Source organism: Microcaecilia unicolor, chromosome 5 (assembly GCF_901765095.1).
Source record: "Microcaecilia unicolor chromosome 5, aMicUni1.1, whole genome shotgun sequence".
NCBI lineage: Eukaryota > Metazoa > Chordata > Amphibia > Gymnophiona > Siphonopidae > Microcaecilia > Microcaecilia unicolor.
Genome location: NC_044035.1, coordinates 320,354,130 through 320,378,897, shown reverse-complemented (window position 1 = coordinate 320,378,897; position 24,768 = coordinate 320,354,130). Strand labels below are relative to the sequence as shown.

Below are 24,768 nucleotides of genomic sequence, written 5' to 3'. Positions count from 1 at the left end.
CAGCTCTGTGGCTAGCAGAAGTGCAGACACCTAAATGTAGAGCAGAACTAAGCATCTAGGTTCCTTTATAGAATAGGCTTCTACCACACACCTTTGAAGGCCCACAGTTAAAGAATTGCTTTCTTAGACAGGACCTCGTGAATAGCCATGTTGGAAGCTGTTCTGGCACTCCTTCACCGAAACATACTCATACAGACTCCTGATGCAGACAGAAGGAAACACCATGGCCCATAATTTAAAATCTTATATTCCATCTCTTTGAACACTTGCTCTTATAAAGGGCCTTGCAGTACAGAAAAAAATAGGGTCAATCTTGCCAAAGGGTAAGGAGAAACATTCGCAGAAATGTTCATTTAATGATTCACAAAGCCCCATTAGTTCAGCCCTTTCCATAGTGCTATGTGACTGAAAGCACCTTACTTACCTTCCAGAATAAATTATCAAAAAACACCTTCCTTAAACCAATCAAAGAGTCAACTTTTTGTGTAACAGTAATCTATAAATGGAGCCTCACCCCCAGGAGTGCTGAACTTCACCTAGGACTCAAAAGTGGCAGAATAAAAAAATGAGAATTGCTTCAAGAACTGGGAGACATACTCCTGGTCATGAGGCTCCCTTAACAGATTATGTATGCCTGCATTTGTGCTACTAAACAAAGTAAATACTTTTTTTTACTTTATTTTTCACTGTGCCTGTGTGAGTTATTTCTCTCTGGACTAACTGGGAGTTTATCAGTACCTGTATTGGAGTCCCTATCATTTACTTTGTCACTATTTTCTTTTTTTTGTTTTTCATTTGCTTACACATAATTCCAGTTGTGCACAAAATTGCAAAGGGAAAATTTACGCATAAAAAAAAGTTTGGGGCGGGGGCAGTGGAAATTTGGTAACCCTGCTCAACAACGACAACATCTACTGGCCATCCTACCTCAGAGCTGAGTTATATGGATGAGGGTTTTAAATGATTTTACTATTGTAGTGGTTCGTCGCAAAAAGATTGTTGGAAAGACCAAAGGCTGTACTGTTGAGTGAGATGTGGAAACATGCCCTTTTCTCCTGTGAGTCTTGTTCATGGAATAAACTGCCCGAGTTGAGAGATTTTCATACTGTGAGGAATGGTTATTTTGATCAGTCTACAGGCCACAATAGCTGGTAAGGACCGGGATTGGATTCTGGATGAAAGAACAATGATGAATAAGGGCTAGATTAGGTTTCTATTGATTCCTCATATTTGTACTGAATTATGTTTTATTGTAAAGCATTTTGTAGATTCTTGAAGAAATAGTATATAAAAAAAAAACAAAAGGACAAATTGCCAGTCAAAAAAAGTTTCCCAGATTTTTAAGCATTGTAATTGATTGAAAAAAAAAAAAAAAAATCAATTTAAATGGAAATACAGTAGAATAAATATTACATTTCTAATCTGTATAAAAATCACACCATCATATCACCCATCAAAAGACAAGAATACTTGTTTCAATGAGAAAAGGTTATCTTTATCTTTGTCACTTATTGTTCAGGACTCCAAACAGCTCTCCCCAGAACTCACTACTCACGAGTACAAACCATAATGTTTTACAAAAGTATAAGCACTTGTTTACAGGAAACAACCTTAAGGCGGTGACATAGCAAGAACAATAACTCAATTACTCTTCAAATGAAACCTGTGTTTGCTTCTCTCAGACTGAATAAAGGTGGAGATGAGATATGGTCTACTACATGCACGCACAGTACTAGTAGGATCTTTGGGAAGGTACATGCATCATTTTACCTCAGGCAGCAGCTTAAGTTCTGTCACTGGCTCCTTCTCAAACATGCATCTTCCCATAACAAAATCATCCTTCCAACATTGTTCACTCTAGCCCCTGCCCCCCCCCCCCCCCCCCCCCACCACCTGTTTACTGGCTGCCAATTCAGCTTATTTAACTTTAACAGGCTGATCAAATCCAGTTTTTTATCTCATTGCATCAACAGAGATGTAGCTCTTTTATACAATGAATATCAATGGAACAATCAAAACTACTCTGTACATACAAGGCAAAACCAGAATTCAATCAGCATGTTCAGTAGACCAGGGATGAGTTGGCAACCTTCACTCTTTGGGAACAGGCACATTGAGACTTTTCAGAAAATGCTAATTTTGGATTGGACTAAAGTCCCAGAGTGCTCCAGCGGAGCTAAGGTTAGCACAGGTCTATAGAAAAATTGAAAAAAACATTAAAACTTGGCTCTTAAATAAGTTGTGGATGAGAGGGGAATTTCTCTTGCTGCCTACCGGTACGCTCGTGATTAATAGAGGACATGAGCATCATGTTTTTTATGTAAATTGTTACATTTTAATGTTTTTATAGCACTGCTATAACACTTGGACATTTTTGGAAAATGGAAGCAGGATCCTTTTCATGGGTAATGACCCTCCTAGATGGATCCCAGCATTCATGTAACTAGTGTGTGATTATACTGCCTACATGCATGTCCACATTAAATGATCTGGATACCTAGTCTCCGTGGCCTTCTGCAATTTCTTGCAATCTGCTTGAGATGTAACAAGTTTGAATAATTTGAGTCCTCTGCAAATTTCATCACTCCATTGTTCCCATTTTCTAGGTCATTTATATATATATTAACCACCAGTCTCCATTCAGATGCCTGAAGCACTCCATTTATCTTTTTTTGCCAGCTGTTTTAGTTTTGTACCTGATGCAGCCTATCCGGAGAAACGTGGGCAACGTCGGGTCTGTTCAAATAAAGAGTCTTTGGATCTAATAGGTCTACTTGGGAAGAAAGGCAGGACAGAGGAGATATGATAGACATTTTAAGTATCTCTATGGCATAAATATACAGGAGGCATCTCTCTTTCAACTGAAGAAAACAATGGAATCAGATGGCATAGGATGAAGTTAAAAAGGAATAAGACTCACAAGTAATCTAAGCCAGTACTTTTTATAAAAAGGATGGGGAATGCGTGGAATGGCCTTCCTGGTGGAGATGAAGATTGTATTTGAATTCAGAAAGCGTGAGCACTTGGTGTCTCTTAGGGAAAGGAAGATGGTAGATGGTATGGATGGGCCACACTGGATAGGACATATGGCCTTTGTCATTATTTCTCTGTTCTGTTTCCCGCAGCCTGAACAACACAATCAATGGCAGTAGTCCTTGCCTCACTCTCTGCTGGGCTTTCCCACTGCTTGAATCCACCTCTTATTTCTTTCAAAAAGGTAGCAGCAACCCTAATACAAGGTAATTTTGGGTCTAGGGCAAGCAACAGGAAATATGACTAAAGCAAAGCAGCATCAGAAGTACCCTGTAAAATACAGTGCCTAGTTCCAAACCTAACCGGAGAGAAAGCAATAGGACCAGGAGTAATCATGGCCTCCAATGCTAAATGTACTCATCTACCTTCAACACTACTCAGCCCCTACTTGCTCCTATCATGAGGCTGAGCACCCACCACTATAGGGCAGAGATGCAATAGTACATGTTGAAGGTTGTCCTCACCTTTCCCTCAGTATGTGAAATCACTGAAAAAGGCCAGTCCCCATCCCCTTCCTACTCTTCTTCAAAGGGGAGCCCACCCCAAACGAGACCTTTGTATAAAAAAGTTTAGGATGCCTGCTATAGATAAGGAAGAATGGCTCAGTGATTTATTAAATTCCATTTATGTTAAGTTTACTAAAATATTTAAAATGTAAATGTTTATTGCACAGAAATGTACCTTGTAAGTAGGGGTTCTGAGATTAGATGTTAATAAATTGTCTATTTTCAGTATTTTAAGTTTTTCTTTGATGCTTAAAATCACACATTGGGGCTTTTTGTTTTGGTTTTTGAATTGACAATGCAGTATATAACCAGTTAATAGAAGAAATGTTATTTAGCTCACACCTTTTTCAGTAGTAACTCAAGGTGAGTTGCATTCAGATACAGGTATTTTCCTGTCCCTGGAGCACTTACAATGTAAGGGGTCCTTTTACTAAAGCTTAGCATGTGCTATTGGACATCTGCACAAGCTAAATGCTGCGCATCCTATTTTATAACTATAAGCCACATGGCACTTAATGCACACTAAGCTTTAGTAAAAGGGTCCCTAAGTCTATACCAGAGGGGATTAAGTGACTTGCCCATGATCATAGGAAGCAGTAGTAAGACTTATATTGGGTTTCCCTGGTTTGTCAGGCCAGTGGTTTAACCACTTGGTTACTCTTCCACAATGTACCTCTTCCCTCACCAGTTCTCCACTATTCTTTCCTCCCTTTCCTTCTAGAACAGATCCAGCACATCCTCATAATTCTTAGAAAGTTATGCCTGTACATGTTTAGATTTTTTAGTTCACTTTACAAGATTATTTTTTTTAATGATGGATTTTTGTATAATTTGTAACAGTATATCTGCAGCTTGACGATGTCTTCCTGAGGTCTGCCTATGTGTGTGTTCTTAATCCCTGGAAGCTCAGCTACCAGCCTACTGCAACAGGATCTACTCAGCATTTTCTGCTCAGCTATTTAACTGAAATTACATGAAATATTTTTATTTTTTTATTTAATGCCTTTCAGCCCAAAACCTGTAAGAGCAGTGTACATTCAGATACAGTAGGTCATTTTCTGTCCCTGGAGGGCTCACAATCTAAGTTTGTACCTAATGCAATGAAGGGTTAAGTAATTTGCCCAAGACCACAGTGAGCCACAGCAGGATTTGAACCAGGTACCCTGATTTTCAACATGCTGCTTTAATCATTAAGCTACTCCTCCACTGGATAAACAGAAAGGATCTTGTCTCTTTACAGCTAACTACTTTTCCATTTCAAATTAAACACAAATAAAGACAGTTACAAGTCGACTGTTGTAATCCACTCCGGAGTCCATCAAAGGGGATAAACATGCTTATACTTTGGCTCAATGTTCACAAATATGGTGACATCATCCGTACTCAACTCTATGGAGCACACTGTCTTCTTCCTAAGTTCCTTTCTCCTTTATCTGTAGTGAGAACTAGTGGTTTCTTTGCTCCTGTCCAATCTGGCTCTTCAGGATACAGCTCATCACCTAGCAAACAATACAATAGTTTTAGCATCATACAGTGTTATGTCTGGTAAAGTATTAGTGTTCTTAAACAGATCCCATTGGGCACAATACCTTTCGACCTACAAAGAACAGGAGGTGAGATAATGTTTCAAGATCAAATGAACGTTCCTATTCCTTACCTGAGTGTCTGTTCAATCATAAGTTCATTCTGGATATGAAAAAGCCAGCAAGAACAATAAGGAGGGCAGTCTCCTAAATATTCTCAATTTCCTCAGCATAAACTACTTCCTTTCCTTTCAAGGTATTTATGAACAACTTGAAAATTTAATGGTGACTGGATGGGATCCATTCCAGGATATAGAGGGAGCTCAAGAGGTCCTGGCAGGTCCTCTTAAAGATTTGTTTAATAAATCCTTAGAGACAGGGTGGTTCCGTGGGATTGAGCAGATGTAATCCCTCTTCAAAAAGTGGTAACAGAAGAAAGCTGGGAACTACAGGCTAGTAAGCCTCACTACAGTTATTGGAAAACTATCGGAAGCAATGCTGAAGGAAAGGATAGTGAATTTCCTGGAATGCATAGGTTACAAGACCTGAAACAACATGGTTTTACCAAAGGTACAGTCGTTGCTAAATGAATCCGATTGAAATTCTTTGCTAGGTGACCACAGAATTGGATCAAGGACGTGCTCTAGATGTATCTACTAAGGGAAAGAAATTACCAAGGTAAGAACCTCTTCCTTGTCATCAGCAGCAGATGAATCACTTAACTGATGGGATGACACAAGCACTCCCTAGTTAGGGCGGGAATCTGTCACATCCCCGAACAAGCACTTGCGCTCCAAACTGCGCGTCCCACTTCGCTGCAACATCCAGCCTGTATGCCGGATGAAGGAGAGCTTAGAAGCCCAGTAGCCACACTACAGATCTCCTGAAGAGAGTGTGCCTCCTGTTTTCGGCCCAAGGAAGAGGAAATTGCTCTCGTGGAATGCGCTTTACATGCGTCAGGCGGAGGACCACCCTGGCAGCAGGTACGCAGAAAAAATGACTTCCTTCAGCCAACGGGCTATAGTGGCCCTTAGACGCAGGAGACCCTCTTCGAGGACCTGACAACAAGACAAAAAGGTAATCAGAGGTCCTGAAGTCATTTGACATTTGCAGATACTGCAAGAGAGCCCTGCGAACATCCATAAGATGTAACTGCCCAAAAGATTCCGGAAACTCCTCCCTAGTAAAGGAGGGCAGATAAATGGGCTGGTTTAGGTTAATGCTGAAACCACCTTAGGCAGGAAGGAAGGCACAGTATGCACTGTAACTCCGGACTGAGAATTGCAGAAAGGGGTCTCGACAGGACAGAGCCTGGAGCTCAGACACACGTCTCGCCGAAGTTATGGCCACCAAAAAGACTGTATTTAGAGTCACATCCTTCTCTGAGGCTCGCCTCAGCGGCTCGAAGGGGCGAACACTGGAGCGCCTTCAACACCAGCCCAGGTTCCAAGCCGGAGACGGCAGCCGCACTGGAGGGCGAAGCCGGAGCGCCCCTCTTAGAAATCGGGCAACATCCGGATGAACGGCCAGGGAAAGGCCAGAGACCTTCCTTCAAAAGCATGCCAATGCTGCCACTTGCACTCGCAGGGAATTGTAGGCCAAGCCTTCTTGTAAACCATCCTACAAAAACTCCAGTATTGGCGAGACTGTAGCCCTCGTGGGTGTGATTGCTTTGAACACACCACAACCTCAAACTGGTGCCAGATCCGAGCATAAGCAACGGAAGTGGACCGCTTGCGGGCCTGCAAGAGAGTGGAGATGACTTTGTTAGAATAGCCTTTGTCTCTCAATTGCGCCCTCTCAAGAGCCATGCCGTAAGACCAAAGTGGCAGGGATCCTCCATGGTCACTGGACCCTGCATCAACAGGTTCGGTACCAGAGGCAAAGGAAGAGGGGCCTCCACCAGCATCCGCCGGAGGTCCACGTACCATGGCCGCCTGGGCCAATCCGGGGCAATGAGAATCACCACTCCTTGATGTAGCCGAATTCGCAGGAGGACTCGCCCTATCAAGGGCCAAGAAAGGAACACATACAGGAGGCCCGGAGGCCAGGGTTGATCCAAGGCAATCCAACCCCGCCGAGCGAGGATCTCGCCGTCTGCTGAAAAAGCACGGGACTTTGGCATCTGCGCTTGACGCCATAAGATCCGCTACGGGCGTTCCCCATTTGGACAGATCTGAACACTTCGTCTGCCAGTTCCACTCTGCTGGGTCGATTTGATGCCTGCTTAGAAAATCGGCTTGCACATTGCTCTGACCTGCTATGTGAGCTACTGACAGAAGCTGCAGATGTAGCTCGGCCCAGTGGCAATCTGAGCAGCCTCCACGGCCATTGCTCTGCATTGAGTGCCGCCCTGTCGATTTATGTAGGCCACCGCTGTCGTGTTGTCCGACAGAACTCTGACAGCCAGCCCCTCCAGAGTCTTGTAAAAAGCCAGAACAGCCTGGAATATCGGCTCGCAGTACCAAGCGATTGATGGACCACCCCCGATTCCACGCTTCCCTTGCAATGTGCTCCCCAGCCGACCAGGCTGGCATTGGTTATCACCAGGCACCAAGAGGGAGTGCCAGCGGCATTCCTCGCTGCAGCATGCTGTCGGAGAGCCACCACTCCATACTGAGCCGGGCCGCAGGGAGCCATGCGAGTCTGCGTTGATAATCCTGGGACATTGGAGGACCATCGTTGAAGCAGGGCAATCTGAAGAGGTCTCAAGTGCGCTCTCGCCCCATGGCACTACCTCTAAAGGGCTGTCATCGACCCCAGCAGCTGGACAAAGTCCCAAGCTCGCAGGCGAGGCATCCTCAGGAGCAGATGGACCTGATTCTGAAGCTTGCACCGCCTTTGGTCGAGTAGAAAGACAAACCCCCGAGGCCTTGTCGAACCGGACCACCAAATATTCAAGAGATTGAGAGGGGGGTCAGGTGACTTTTAGGTATATTGACGACCCAGCCCAGAGATTGGCAGTACTGAGACCACTCTGGCTGTGGCCAGACGACTTTTGTCTGCCGAATCCGCTCTGATGAGCCAAGTCGTTGAGGTAAGGGGTGATCCCGGATACCCTGTCGCCTGAGAAAAGCAGCTACCACCACCATAACCTTGGAAAAGGTGCAGGGAGCCACGTGGCGAGGCCAAAAGGCAAGGCCCGAACCGGGAAATGTTTTCCCAACACCGCAAACTGGAGAAACCGGTGATGCAGGGGCCAAATAGGAATGTGCAAATAAGCTTCTTTTAGGTCCAGAGACGTGAGAAATTCTCTGGCTGTTCCGCCGCAATGACGGAGCGCAGGTTTCCATGCGAAAATGTCGCACTCTTAGAGCCTCGTTGACTGACCTTAAGTCGAGGATCGGTCGGAAAGACCCGCCTTTTCGAGGCACCACAAAGTAAATGGAGTAGCGACTGCAGCCTCATTCGGCGGTGTTAGGTTCTCGGGTTCGGAGCACGCGGGTGCGGACTCTGGAGCAATTGTGAGCCCTTGGGCTGCTGACGAGGAGAGGCAGTAGCAGGCAAAACCCACTAACCAACCCTGGGCTAGAACGCACCGGACTGGTACGCACTGGACTAGTACACACTGAACTGGAACACACTGGACCGGAACACACTGGAGTGGACCTAGGCTTCACCTACACTTAGCCGTCGTTCCCCAGGGGTTGAGCCCCCGGGTGCAGGCAGCCGGCAGGGCTTGGAGGAAAACTGGTACTGGAACCAGCAGGCAGGAACACCCGAGAACTCACACTAGGAGGGACACTAAACAAGCCAGACCACAACAGGGTTCAGGATAGGAATCAGGATACAGGATTTCCAAACAGACCGGACTGGAAGGAAACTGAAAGCAAGCAGGGCAGACACAAGCAGGAGGGGGTATTGAAGCCAACCAGCCCCCAACAGAGGAAATACAGATACTATACAGGGAGAAGGACTTTAAGACAAGCTTGACTAACCAGAGTGGGGGCAGAAGCCCAAGGAAACAGGGAACCAGGATACAGCAGTGCCCACAGGCACCCAGACAAAAAGCAAAGTAGAAGTGCTAACTGCACAAAGGGTTCAAGGTTTCTCAGACAGGAGGGAAAGGAAACCAACAGCAGCCAGGATTCAGAAGTGCCCACAGGCACCTAGACAAAAAGCAAGGTAGAAGTGCTAACTGCACAAAGGGTTCCTTTAGATTGTAAGCTCCTTTGAGCAGGGACTGTCCTTCTTTGTTAATTGTACAGCGCTGCAGAAATGTTAATAGTAGTAGTAGTAGAGGGAAAGGAAACCAACAGCAGCCAGGATTCAGAAGTGCCCATAGGCACCTAGACAAAAACAGGGCTGCAGTGCTAACTGCACAAGGGGTTCAGGGTTACACAGACAGGAAGGAAAGGGAGCCAACAGAATAGGATTCCAGATACAAACAAACAAGGAATACAAACTAGGAACAATACCTACGAAGCAAGGCAAAGCAAGACAAGGCAGAGGTGCTCAATGCACCAACACTGACCTGGACCTTTGGTGTTTGCAAAGGCCCTGAATGGAAGAACACCACTTCCTTATCAAGGGCCTGACTGATGATGTCACAGCTACAGGACTCAGGCAGAAAGCATAATGAAGCACAGAGAGGCTCAACACACACAGGTGCAGTATAGTGAAGCAATTAGAACCATGCTGGGAGCAGCCAGCATACAGAGACAGAGCTAACTCAGGAAGGACAGACAAAAGCCAGCTCAGAAGCTGACCCCCAGAAAAAAGGTAAGTCAGAGGGGTCACAACCACAATTGTGGTAGGTGGGAGGCACAGGGATCACCACTCCAAGGTGCAACAAGACTTGTAAGGTCTCCTCTACCGCCACCTGTTTGAAGGCAGTACCGCATCGGGACTCCACAAACACGTCTCTCACCGGGGCGCTGAATTACAATCGGTAACCTTCTCTGATCAGGTCCAGGACCCACTGATTGGAGGTAATCTTGGTCCATTCCTCGAGAAAGAGAGAAAGACATCCTCCTACTGCAGGAATCGAGGAATGGACCGGCGCCCCGTCATTGAGGGGGGCCGCCCCTGAACTCCGGGCCTTGAACCAGCCACTGCGGAACGCTTGTCCGAGCGAAAGGAGTTCCTCTGCTGAAAACGGGCATGTTGAGAAACCCCAGCAGAGCGCCCCGGGCGATAACTGCGAGCTTCACGGAAACGAGGTCTGGAAGAGGAGGGCCACACAGAACCCTTGGAAGAAGGCCTTGGCCTATCCTTGGGTAAGCGCTGGGGTTTAGGGTCCCCAAGGTCTTTCACAATCTTCTCCAGCTCCTCTCCAAATAACAGGTGGCCCCGAAAGGGAAGCTTCACCAGCCTGTGCTTAGAGGCCATGTCAGCCGCCCAATGCTGAACTTCTGACCAGATCATAGAGGGTGTCAGCCAAAAATGACAGGGTCGACTCCATCCGCGGTGCAACCTCAGCGAGGGACTCTGCACCATCCGCGGGCTGTTCCACTGCCTGTTGTAACCAAGAAAGGCCTTAAAGCGAGGCCCGAGATTTCAAATTACCATTTCAACGCGGATTCAAGCCGCCTGTCCTGTATGTCTTTCAGGGCAACCCCTCCCTCTACAGGGAGGGTGGTCCTCTTAGTCACCGCCGTGACCAAGGCGTCCACTTAGGCATCCCCAAAGGGGCCAAGTGCTCCTCACTTAGAGGGTAAAGCTGACCCATAACCCTGGCCACTTTCAAAGGCCCTTCAGACCACTGAGCTGAAATAAGCTCTTGGATGGAGTCATGCACAGGAAAGACTCGCGCAGGCTTCTTAGTACTCGCCATCCTCGGATTACCAGAGGAGGCCTCGCCCTTGGCAGGATCATCAATCGAGAGGGCCTGCAAGGCATCCGAAATGAGCGCTGGCAGCTCATTGCGGTGGAAATTCCTCACTGCATTGGGATTATCCAGATACAATGGCAAACCGGCACTTTCCTCTGGCTCTTCAGACCAAGAGGCCCTGCCAGAACCCTCAGAATCCACACCGCCCGACCACGGGGGGGGAAGTGCGCCACTTTCCGACAGGGAATTTACCCATCTGTTTTGCGTCCTTCCAATGCTCGGGGGAATCAGCCAGCCCCGGGCCATCAACACCCGGGGGGAAACCAGGTAGCAGCGCAGTGTCAGACACGTGTGGCAGAGCTTTTTTCAGCATGAAAGCTTTATGCATTAAAAGCACAAACTCCGGGGAGAAACACTCACCCTGACCCTCCGTCTCTGACTCAGGAGAAACGGGAGCTCCTCTGGTAGTCTCTAACTGAGGCGTCCCCCTACACTCAGACTCCTCTGCAACAGCGAGGTTCGAGGTGTGTGGTGCTTCCAAAATGGCGCCAGCTCCATTGAATGGGAAGAATCATCGCTCGCCATGCTCGTACCAGCTCTAGTGTCTAAAGAGCACGTCTTACAGAGCCCCGCTGCTGATCTACGTTTACTACAACGGGCGCAACGTTTAACTGCTTCAGCAGCCATCGTCCGACCGGACGGAATTATATAAGTAAAATGGCGGCTTCGCACCAAAACTTACCCCGATCGGAACGGCGTCCGCGGGACTTCCCCGGAGGAGCTGGGCACCACTCTCATCTCAAAAGACCAAGTCACATGAGCTCCGGTCAAGCTGCACTTGGAAAATAGCCTCAGAATAGTCACACAGACCAATGCGTATTTTGGTTTTTTTTTTTTTAACGCTGTGAGGAAAGTTGGAGGCAGGCAGCAACAAAGGTACTCAGGTAGGCAAGGAGACGGGTAAGGTAGGGAAAGGGTGAACCTATATGCCTTCAAAGTGGGCACCATCAGCCACAACACCCCTGCTACAACTGGCAAAAGCACAGAAGCCACCCCAGGCAGAATTTTTCCAGGAGCTGATTAAGCTACGTCCACACCTGCTGGGAGATAGAGCAATACTGAAGGCAGATGGAGCTAGCTGTCCTTAGAGCACTATGGTTTTTCAGTGTTCTGTATCTCCACCTGCTGGGAGGCGGACATAACCCATCAGATAATGGATTCACCTGCTGCTGATGACAAGGAATAGGGCATTTTCCCTGAGCCCCCATACTACAGGTGGCCCCAAATCTACATAAATCTGAAGGAGATTCAGTCTATTGGGTTTGAGGCCCTGTTCTAAATTTCTGCCCTGTGTCCCAGCATGTTTAATACCAGCCCTGGATCCTTAGATTTTTTTAATTTTCCAACTAATAAAAACGCCAGTCAGTGCCCCAGTAATTTCAGATTGTAAATATCACTCAAAGGGTAGAAGAGCATACAGAAAACCAGCTAGTATGATGCCAAGAAAACATGGTAGTTTTTAAGTCAGCAGGATTTTGGCCAAGGCTTCTTACTGGTGAATTAGTACATCATATATTATCAAAATGCATTTAAACTCTGCCAACCAACAGCAACTGGTCAGCAGACATACCAGCCCTGTAAATGAGAATGAGAGAACTGGTAAATTATTGAATATTAAGAGTATTTTCGATTTGGCTAGAGCTGAAATCCTGACTCATGAGTATATAAAGGATTTTCATGTTCTTCCATTCTTGAATTTGAAACTCAGCGTATTGTATAAAACTAGGATTACTGATTGCTACAAAAGGATTTGAAACTATTTTCACTAGGCTGATATTCAAAGAAATTTAAGTGGGCAGGAGCTTCTTCTGCCTGGTTAAACAGCTTCCCAATGCCTAACCAGGATATTCAGTAGCACTTAACCAGACAGTGCCACTGAATATCCTGAGACCGCCCAAACAAAAAGTGGGCCGGTCAGGGGCGGCACTGGGGAAGAGCCCCAAGTTATGTGGGTGCCTGAAATATTCAGTGCTGGCACCTGCCTAGCTAAGCGGCCTCACGTAGGACAGCTCAAGAACTGTCCTAGATTAGGCCACTTAGCTATGCAGGTGCTGGCTCTGAATATCAGGCCGGACGGAACCTGCATAATTTTGTTGTTCTTAAAAAAATTTTTTTTTATTAAGCCCCGAGTCCCCTCCCCCCCAACAATGTCCCCTCTTTCCCTCCTCCAGCCCATATCAAGACCCCCCCCCCCAACCATTAGGTTGCAGCAGTCATTTTACAGAGGCGCCACAAAGGACAGGAGCGAGGGGGCTGCGCTCCTGCCCCCAACCAACCCGCTGGACCACCAGGGACGTAAGTAAGCCCCTTTATGGTTGGGGGGGGGTGCCAGGAGGGTCTTAATATGTGCTGGGGGGGGGGGGGGAGGTGGGGCTCAGTGTCTTTTTTTTTTCTGGTAAAAAAAAAAAAAAAAAAAAAAAAAAAAGAAGTTATATGGGTCCTTGCCGAATATTCAGCCGAAACTGCATAACTCTTTGGGCTGGACTCGCATAAGCTCCAGATGGCCAGGCTGCCCAAAATTATCCCCAATATTCAGTGCCAGTGCCTGGACATGGCCTGACACTGAAATCATGGGATAATTTAACCAGCGAAAATCAATGTTTAAATAGACACTGAATGCCATTGTCTGAAAACTGGGGGGGGGGGGGGGGGCTGCCTTAAAATTGGAATGTAATAAAAGAAATGGCACAGGAGGAGAAAAAAAGTGAAGCCACAGAACTCTAGGTCAGCCTACTTCCCGATTCAGGAACTCACTTGGAATGTTCTGCTACAGTAGCAGTAGCCCAATCTGTAAGTGAAGCATTTCCACTTTAGGTATTGCAAATATTGGTATTGGCAGGAGGTGCTTCTTAAATAATTGCTGTTAATGGGTGGGGCTGAAAGACTTTCTGGAATTTAAGCAGGTGTCTGGCCAAAAAAAAAAAAAAATGTTCAGTCTGTGCTCATTTTAAATAATCTTTTTCCAAATAACCTCCAGATCCACAACTGCTATTGCAATGTGGGGAGAAGAGGGTGGAACTGTTTATTGTGTTTATTAAAAATGGTGTTCTTTTTTGCAGTTGGACCGCCCCGGGTTGGGAGGGGGAGCAGTTAAGGGCTCAGGGATAATGTTTCAGAAAGCCTACTTGCTGGAACGTAAATGTATTCTACAGACTTGGGTTTCGGACGCACCCCCTGAGTATTGGCACTGGCGAAGTCAGCTGCATCAATTGGTAACACGGGAGGCGAGGGAGACAAAACGTAAAATTCACTTTTTGAAGCTCTGGGGACCCTATCTGTCTTCTCTGTCTCCAAGAGGGAGACGTTTAGTGATTAATGGATGAGTGGCTTGCTATATGAGTTCCGACTACATATGGGATCCTTAATTAATCATAGGTACCTGGGGGGGGGGGCTAGAGGGTAAGGGAGTATGAAGCTATGACTTTCCCCGTTCCGGTGTCTTGAGGGGTCATAAGGAGCCACACTTTTTGGGACCTGGAGGGGGGGATTTGTGTTTTAGTATTTGGGGATAGGTGGGACAGGGAAGGTTAGGCGGGTTAGGGTGTGTTAAGGGAGGTGGGGTTTGTTCCTATGATTATTGTTGATTTGAAGTTATACAGCCCAGGGGTGGGACATGGGTGAAGGGAGTTAAACGAGAAATAATGGTTGGCGGCCTGTTTTAACAATTTCCTGTTTCTGTGCTATATTTTGAATGGTCAAATACTCTTTGTGATGAAACAATTGTATTTGTTATGTTTGAGTAAACAATAAAAAAAATTGATAAATAAAAATGGTGCTCTTTTATACATTGTTATTTATAATGTCAAAGTTCTGTGGTTTTGTTATTTTTATTCTAACCTTGACAGTTTGTAATGTTGTTGTCCTTTTTGAACACCAATAAAATTGTTAGTTTTACCTGTTTAGCTTTTTTTTAGCCATTTACTCTATGTACAGAATAACAATGTGTGTAATTGTAGATATATACATGTACAAGTGATTTGTATGCATTATTTTTAGGCACCCAACTCAATGAGTTATGCTCCCATAGGGCAACACAGCCCTCTGTTCAGTCTGTTGGGATCCTGCCTTTGATATCACTCTGCTTGAAAAAAATACTTTAACTGGGAAAAAAGAAAGAAAATAAAAGGGACTTGGCTATCCAGCTAAACAACCTGTTGCAATGGGACTCAATTTACCAGCTGGCACCTGAAAAGAAAAATCTTCAGTATTCACTGAAACAGCAAAAGTGTTTTAATTTGTTTCATGCCACTGTAAAGAATGAGGTTTTCATCGAGAACATACCTGGTAAAAGCATTATGCCACCATCTGATGTGATCAAGAGAACAGGCATCCAGAATTCACATCCTTCTAAAGCACGTTCAAGGCTAAACCTGTGCAGCTCACTCAGGGAAGAAAAATGACACATTCGGCTCAGCTCATAGAACTGAGGTGGCCCAAACTGTATCTTCTTGGCACTGAATAGCTCAACCGCTTCTGGAGGACCTAACCACTATAGGATGAGAAAAAAAAATGAAAGCAGATACAAAGTATATATATTAGGCACAGTTTTTCCAAATATACTTTCTTTTAGCACTCGGATCTTGTAATTTCAAAGGACTGAGTCTATCAAAAGATCTTATCTTAGCTGAGCCTTTTGCATTGACATAAATTATATCGTACCTGATCATTTTGTTTAGTCAGTTACACTGTTCTGCACAAGTGGCCGTTATTCTTTCCTACCAGCAGACAGAGGTAGAGAAAAAATAGCTGAATTTTACCAGTGATCTCCAGTATTAGCTGGTGGTGCTCCCTGGAAAGATCCATTATACATCTACCAAAATATTAAAAGGTCTCTTTTTGTAACACATCCATGCCCATCAACCACTGCAGCTGCAATGATGATCAAGCAAAAACCATAAAATATCCCACATGCAGTCCCTGCAATGGGTCCTGTTGTCTTGGTGGGCTCCTGTCTCTCAGGACTTTCACCATCGTCTGCCTCTCTCACCCAAGTTGAGAATCAGTCTGTCCTGATGGAACAGCTCAGTTCACATCCTGAGAGGGGTGCAGCTGGATCTCCCACAGTGGGTGCGAGTCACCTCAGCTGGGGAGCCGTGCAGCTCAGGCAACCTCAACCAACCAAGCAGGGGATGGCTTGGTCCATCAATTGTCTGGAAACACAGGAACTTCCCCTGGTCCTGTTGAATAATTTATTAAAAAGTAACCGGAAATGGCCATGTTTTATCTGAAGGCTACATCAGGGGTAATGCTACAAAATATGTAAATCAAAAAATTAAAATCCATACATTTATAATAACACATTATAAATAAAGTAAAACAATAAAACCATAAGTGCACAGATACTTCTGTATATGGATTAAGCTTATCATAAAAATGGATTTAGGATAGGCATATGCATCAAGGATAGAAAATAGTGAAGCACAAGACATAGTAAATCAACAGTGTGATGTGCATTACATAAGCAATGGACTATAGTATAAAAGTCAATGAGTGCAAGACAGTAACACAACATATCTGCTATACATAAGAGAGCAGCATACCATCAATATAATGTGTATGGTGCAGACAGGAACATAATAGAAGTCAATCATTAAAAAAGAGGTACATACCTAAGAGGTTTATTTAAACATTTCCTCAATTAGCCCATTAGATTTCAACAAGTCTAAAAAGTAAAAAAAAAATAAAAAAAAAAAAAGCAAGCCATTCCTTGGCAGCCCTCCAGACCAGTCCAGTTGCTGACACATGGGTTATTCTCGCCTACCAACAGATGGCGAAAGAGAACACACTTTTCAGACCTGTACATTAGTACTGTGCCTCTTCCTTGCCAGCCAGCATGTTCTCAGTCTACAACATGGCGATCGAGCAGCTTGTGAAGTCTGCAGCTAGTTTGGGGGGCCTGGTTCTTAGGAGTAAAAAATAAAAACAAAAACAGAGAGCTAAGTAGTTTGAGTGGTTACTTATATTTGGACTGTTGGGAAATCGGTGTGGTGGTGGAGTGGTTGGCCCATGGGGGCCACAGTGACTGGGGTGTACACTCGGGTGACTGAGTCCCTTCCGCCCCACTTCCCCCATTTATTTTTGGGAAGGACTTGCTGTCTTAGCACAGGTTAGGACCAGGAGTCTTAAAAAATAAAAATAAAATAAAAAAAATATTCAGCTCATGGGAGAACTCTGACCTCTACTGCAGTGGGGAGCATCTTCCACAGGGGGGCAGCGGCTCCATAGTGGTGTGGTGAAGTCCTCCAGGGATACGCGGTTTTGAGTGGCAGTCGGTTCTTTGGGGGTGTTGAGGAACGTGGTAACAAATGGTGCTACGGCTTCCTGGCTCCATTGCTGTAAGGCGTGTGGGCACCAAGGGTTGAAGACTCCTAGTATGCATTGTCTGCTGTGTGGGAGGAGGCTGCCACACTTCAGCAGACTGGGCTGGTGCTTCCCCAGTCGGCAGCTGCCCAATCGCTGATGTGGGCCCAACCATTGCAGAGGTTCAGGTTTGTGGCAGGAACAGACACCATTTCTGGTGCTTCCCGTGCTTTAGACCATCCTCTGCCCCTTGATCCTGTGCCCCCCCCCCCCGGCGGATGGACTATAGCTGCAGGGGGGGGGGGGCAGGCAAGGGAGGGGGAGCCATGGGGTTCCCTCTGGAATTTATGGAAAATCATTTTTATTTAAGACAAAGACATAACATGATAAGTAGTAGTAGTAGTGAACTGGCACCAGAAATATGCAATCATCCATAAACGTCTAATACAATCTATCCTAAGCAAACACTATCTTCAATTGCATATATCATATCAGATATCCTGTTAAACAGAACTAAAATATGCAAACTCTCCCCCCAACACCCCTGTCCCTCCCCCCTCCCCTCCCCCATGCCCTACCCTCTTACCTCTAATGAATTCCCCCCATCCACGCCCCTCCCCAACTTCTGGATCCAGAATGAGAGTAATATTACCTAGAGAGTAGCAGGGTCGTGAGGTGTAAAGCTACCTCCAAAATGGGCCTAGATTCTTATAGCCCCCTTTATTACAAAAGCTCTTGTTCAAGCAATTGAGGTCCTCCCACCATCCCACAAACCAACCCCCATCCATTCTCATTCATCATCTAACAACCCTCCGCACACCCCCCCCCCCCCCGGTACAGATAGAACCCCCGCACTGACCTTTTAGAACCCTACATATGTGACTGATTCATAAGAAGACTGCGTACTCTAGGGGATAGTTCCAAGATATATGGTTCCCAGATGGACCAAAACATTTTCTTATGCTTCAGGGTTAGTCGCGCATCTCTTGCCTCCATAAATAGCAAAGCAAGAAATGCACTCTTCCAAGCCCAAAAGTTAGGAGCAACATCCTGTGTCCAACATTGGAGGATACACTTCTTCCCCACCATAGTGGCCTTATATATGAATGTCTACTCTCTACCAGTAAAAGTGGCTTCCCACCCTCTCTGCCCTAAATTGAGTTGCGTCGATGATACAGCTATTGATCTATGTAATAAACGCTCCCAATACCTAATCAGAGCAATCCAGTATCGCCGTATAGGCGAGCAACTCCACAAGGCATGAGCCAGAGTGGCCCTAGGATCTCCACATTTGGCACAATTCTTTGTCTCTCAACAACCCACATAATACGCCCGTCGAGGTGAGAAATATGATCGAGTTATAATCCGGAATTGGCACTCCCTATGATTAGAACTGTGGACCAGTCTGGGAATCTGCTGCAATGATGGCAAAACATCCCCCACCTGAATAGAGCAGCCAAGATCTTCACTCCAGCGACTCACTAACATAGTAAAATCTTTTCCGGGAATTAACCGGAGGACACTTATGTAGATTGCTTACCATAATATTGAATTGAACCATCGCACACAAAAAAATTATCCAACAAGGAAAATACCCACTTCGAACATCGCAACCCAAGGGTGTGACAATAATGTCCGGCCTGCAAATACGCAAAGGAGTTTAAAGAATGCGGCTGGAGTTCTTTCAGCACTTCCAAACCCGTTTTCAGTGTGCCATCCTCCTGCATCAGGGCAGCCACACAAAATATCCCCTGTTCTGCCCATTTATGAAATATACCTTTAGTCTGACTTGGTCCGAAATCCAAATTCCCCACCAGTCCGTGCATCGAGGGTCCTGCTTCAGAGCCTGTAACAAAATAGTCCACGCATGCCGCATGGAATGCAACAAATTATGCCTTTTCCACCTGGGAGGAAAACTCTGCTGTGAGCCAGTGCGAGTTGGTCTCTCAGCAGCCATTACTTCTCTCCTCGACGTTGCCCACCGGACCGAGTCCCAAAAAGCTTCTCTCGTTGGGCCGCTCGAGACGCTTGGGTCCGTTTCTTCATACGAAGACACAGACTACAAGCGGCTGGGCTATGGTCGGGCCCAAGGCCCGGTTGCACCGAGTACAACGTTTGAAGCCGCTGGGTGTTTTCGATGACATGGAAGAAAAAAACAGCTTCGGCGAAATCAAACGACGCAACTGTGCCAAAAAAGAAAAAAAAAAAAGCACAAAAAAGGGAAAAACCCGGCCGCGTCGAAAAAGAAAGGAAACTTTAAAAGTGGACGAAAAGATTTTTTTTAAAAACTATGGGAAAACTACTCTTTTTTTTTAATCTTTAAGAAAATAAAAGAAAAAAAATCAGTCGCAAAAAGAAGTCTTCTTCCTGGGCCTGACGGAGCGCAGTGAAAACACTGCCGCACCTAACCGTGGAGGAAAAAAGAACTAAAGAAACACGCTCACGCGGCGGGCAATCGTTCACGCTGCTTGCGCGACTGGAACATTCCCGAAAGACTGATTTTTATTTTGCTTGCAAAATTTGTTTGCCGGTTCCTGGGCCACCGCGGACGACGACCCACATGTGAGAACAAGCAGCCTGCTTGTCCTCGGAGAATTAACCAACATAACCAAACTAGTAAAGATGTTCTTTGAGCACATCTGATTTAGGAAAACAAAACTTGCAGTCCGCTCTCTCACTCCACACAACCCCACCTCCCCAAAAAAATCCAAACAAACCTGATGCCGATGCATGAGCTGGGCAGGCATCCGCGACCTTGCCAACCACAGTAAGGACCAGGTCAGAGCAACAGCACAGCCACAGTGAAGAGGTCTGTGGAACAGAGCAAAAACTCCTGCAGAGAAATCCAGGACTTACGGCCTGAAAACAACACCAAACTGACTTTAGGATCCAAAACAAGCAGGAAAGCAATTATCAACCCCTGAGACCCAATACAAGAAAAATACATACCACAAGACTCCTAGTAGCCCTTTTTATCCTAATCCTGTTACCCAACACAGGAGCCCTCACACCACGAGACAACAACAAAATACCAATACTTTACATTTCAACACACCACCCCTCAACAAAACAGAACACCTTCAAACAGGTGGATTAACTCAACTACATACACAGCCGAAGAGACACATCCAACAACCCAAACACAACGAACAGAAAGAGAACCAACTAAGACAGAAATCCAGTCAAGCGTCAACTAGTGAAAATCAACAAGACCACAACAGAAGACTCCTATTTTCCAATATCGGTGGGATACATCAATGCCAGATCAGCAGTCAACAAGACCGAATTGATCAACTCTGGATATCAGATGAAGACCTTGAATTGGTATTCTTAACGAAACTTGGATCCACTACAAAGAAGACCCTATAATCCTATATCTTTGACCTCCAGGTTACAAAATCCTATACTGGACCAGAAACAGGAAAAAAGGAGGGGCAATGCATTACTTTACAAATCCCTTTTCACAATGGAACCCATCACCACAGCTGGAAATCACCTTGATCAGAATAAGAGACAATTTATTTTATTACATTTGTACCCCGCGCTTTCCCACTCATAGCAGGTTCAATGCGGCTTACATATTATATACAGGTACTTATTTGTCACAAGGAGCTGCCTGTGCCTGCAGTGGGAATTGAACCCACTTCCCCAGGACCAAAGTCCACCACTCTAACCACTAGGCCACCCCTCCACTCCATAATACCTTACACAACCACTTATGTTCATAGGAGCCGACTTTGTGAGTGCTTGAGCTCACCCAATATTGAGAAAATTCCTTGTTTGTGTCCAAGGAAGGGTTATTTTCACTGGGCTTAGCACCCCCAATAATTTTGAAAAGTTGGCTCCTATGCTTATGTTGCATACTATTATACAGGCCACCACGAAACTGGAAAGCAGCCCAATCCAACTTCATGGACTTCGTCTGAAACACCTGCTTAGCTAATCCTAACACACTGATAATAGGTGACATCAACTTACGCCTAGAAGACCCGAGTAAGATTAACACTAAAGACTGCACTGACTTCCTAACACTTTGGGAATTCCAGAGACCATCAGTGCTCCCTCAACACATGCTAGGGGCCACACACTAGACTTTATAACAAAGATTTTTACCAACACAAGAATTCACAATACACAATCCAAGATGAACAAACTCCCTGGTCTGATCATTTCAGATTAGACTTAATCCTCTATTGGAAAGAGCGAGGAATACATCCAATAAAAACATGAACCCCATACAAATCACAAGGGAAAACTGATGCAACTAAATTCTGGTCCACAATGTATAAAAATCAATGGTCCCCACATATGGACTCCACAGATTTCCTAAACGAGTGGGACAACAGATGCACTATCGTACTGGATGAAATAGCCCCCATATCAACCAAAGTAACACAAAAATAATATTTCTCCTTACAAAAGTTTGATATTTTTGTTACAATGTAAGCCGCTTTGAGCCTGCTACATGTGGGAAAGCGCGGGGTTCAAATGCAATAAATAATAAAGAAAAACAATACCATGGTACAATGAAGAACTGAAAGAACTCAAAGCTCAATGTAGAAGGCAAGAACGAGAATGGAAAAAAACCCAAAAAATGAACACACCAAAACCACATGCCACACAACAGCTGCAGATTTCTGCTTGAACACTGGATGCCCTTGCTGAAAAGGCTAGGCATTAATTGCTGCTTCACCCGCTTATTGTGAAGCTCCTTGAAGGCCAAACTGCCCTGAACAGGGGCAGCAATTGCCTTAGGGACTGCCATAACACACTGTGTCAATCTTGGTACACCCAGTATCTCTCCACCTCCTCAGAGGTGAAGGAATACATGCAAATCAAGGGCCCAAGTCCCCTTCAGAGCCCCATCTGGGGCCTACCACTCTGCCAGCATCATGCGGGTAAGAGCCCTATGACGGGAACAATGCTTCAGGGCCCCTGCAAGGCCCTCCAAGAGAAGATCCCCCTCAGAAGGATCCACAGCAGGAGATTTGAACATTTCAGGAATTTCTAATCTCAATGAGACAAGAGAGCTCCTCACACCAGAAGGGCCAGATCACATGGGACTGCACTTTCTCCTTGTGGAGAAACGTCGTCTAAATCCAAATCTAAGAGGGACTAAGGGTCAAGAGGACCTCCAGTTTCTCCCTCAACGATATGGAGCTGACCAGGACATCCGCAATCCCCCAATCCCTCTTGGGGTGCTGGGCCCCCCTCTAAAGGTGGACCCAAGGTGAATGGGAAGGCAACCCCTCCCCCCCCCCCCAAAAGGGGCTGTGTAGAATCCTGCCGCTGAGAAACAGTAGCAGAAGATCAGCTTGGGCAATATGGCAGTCATTGCCGCTGAAACAACAGCAGCTCCGGCAGCCCCCCCCCCCCCCATGCCATTTCGAACTCGGAGGCGTTTACGTTGGGTCAGGGAACACGGCAGAGCTGCCCGTTGTCCCCTTTACTGTTTGCTCTGGCAATGGAACCCTTGGCAGAGGCTATTCGAGAAAATGACGATATTGCTGGAGTGAGGGTGGGAGCGCAAGAACATAAAAATCGCACTATTTGCAGATGACGTTCTCCTGTCCTTAACAAATCCATTAGTATCTCTTTCTAACTTAATTAAGGTGATAGAGGAGTATACTCGGGTATCTGGTTTTAAACTAAATGCCAGTAAATCTACTGGATTAGCGGTGGGAGTACCACCGAGATTGATGGAAACATTGAAGATATCCTTTGCTTTTAAGTGGGAAGGCAGTAATTAAGCTACCTAGGAGTGAAGCTGCCTGGCAATTTGTCTGAGCTGTTTGCTGTTAACTATCCGGCCCTTAAGCGGGAGGTGCAGAGGGATCTAGAGAGATGGATGTCTATGGGCTTATCCTGGTTCGGGAGGATTGTTGCGATTAAAATGAACATTTTGCCCCACTTTTTGTATCTGTTGCAGGTCCTTCCCCTGCGGTTGTCTAGATCTTTTCTGTCTGGCCTGCAGACACTCTGATCCATTTTGTATGGAACCAGAGAAGATCGCGGTTGCCCCGTGCCCTTCTATATAAAAGAGTAAGCGTGAGGGAGGGCTGGGGGTGCCCAACCTGTTCTGGTATTATCGTGCAGCGAAGTCCAGGACGGCGGTAGACTGGTTTAGGAAGGAGAATCATAAACTGTGGGTAAACATTGAACAAGCCCTGGTGGGCTCTCGGAAATTAGGGCACTTAATGTGGCTTGCGGGTAAGCACAGGGGAAGGGTGGACAGGTTCCCGCCCACAGTACAGGCTACTTTCTACTACTGGGACCTTATGTTCCCAGCCCGGCAGCCACCAGTGTCGGGCCTGGCACCGATAGTGGATAATCCCTTGTTTGAACCTGGTATAGGAAATAACATTTTTTGTAGATGGGCAGACTCTGGACTAGACATATTGGGACAGATGCATGTGGGAGAGATTATTGTACCCTTTGAGACATTGGTGGCTGATTTTGGGCTCCAGCCTGATGATCATTATGCTTACCTGCAGCTGCAGCATTTTTTGAAAGGACAAGCTTACATAGGATGTCTGAGGCGGGATACACATCTGATGGAGGAGGTGTGTGTACATTCGAGGGGTATGCGAGGAATGATATCCTTCCTATATGCCTATCAAGTGACATGTTCAAAACCGTCCCTATTACATAGGAAGAGGTGGAAACAGGAGTTACAGTTTACTCTACCAGAGACAGGCTGGTTGACTTTAGAGAAGGCGATTTTGAGGTCCTCCTTAGCGGTGGCTATGCAAGAGAACGCTATAAAAGTTTTTTATAGATGGTATCTGACACCGGTCAGATTACATCACATGTTTGCTCAGGTATCAAAGCGCTGCTGGCGGAACTGTGGGGAAGTGGGGACTATGGGACACATCTGGTGGTCATGCCCCAAAGTGCAGGCCTATTGGAGAGGGGTGCAATCGCGTCTTCAGGTGTGGGTGGGCAGGTCTGTACAGTGGCATCCTTTCATTGTCTTGCTTGGGAAGAGACCAGAGGGCTTTACATCTGATCAGTGGCTCTCTGCATGTGGCCCGAGTAAATTTAGCACAAAATTGGAAATCACCGCTGGTGCCCCCAATGATGAGAGGGCTAACCAAGGTGCGCTACATATGTGAGATTTATTTTATTTTAGTTACATTTGTACCCCACGCTTTCCCACTCATGGCAAGCTCAATGCGGCTTACATATTATATACAGGTACTTATTTGTACCTGGGGCAATGGAGGGTTAAGTGACTTGCCCAGAGTCACAAGGAGCTGCCTGTGCCTGAAGTGGGAATCGAACTCAGTTCCCCAGTTCCAGAGTCCACCACCCTAACCACTAGGCCACTCCTGCTGTGAAGAGGAGAACCCTGCCCAAATGGAAAAGGGTTTGGGAACCCTTTTTAAAAGTATGCTCTGGATAAAAGGTGTATTGAAGAGAAGATGAAGGGGGAGGGTGGGGGGGAGGAGAGAGGGAGGGAGGGGGGACTTAGGATAAGGGTAAGGGTTAAGTAGTAGTAGTAGTATTTATATAAAACAAAACTGAAAAAATTTTGAAGTATAATAAGTAATTGTTATAGCATTGTTATTGG

The 24,768-nt window shown here is 45.9% G+C and overlaps 1 protein-coding gene across 1 annotated transcript in view; it reads right to left on the bottom strand.

Annotated features, from left to right (window-relative positions):
* Positions 1-1,442: 1,442 nt before the first annotated feature.
* Positions 1,443-24,768, bottom strand: part of NUDT19 (nudix hydrolase 19) — a 35,847-nt gene continuing 12,521 nt past the window's right edge. The window contains 4 exon segments of the mRNA XM_030204406.1: positions 1,443-4,924; positions 4,926-4,952; positions 4,954-5,038; positions 15,177-15,384. Of these exon segments, the coding sequence (XP_030060266.1) occupies positions 4,858-4,924; positions 4,926-4,952; positions 4,954-5,038; positions 15,177-15,384 (387 nt within the window). The 3' untranslated portion in view covers positions 1,443-4,857.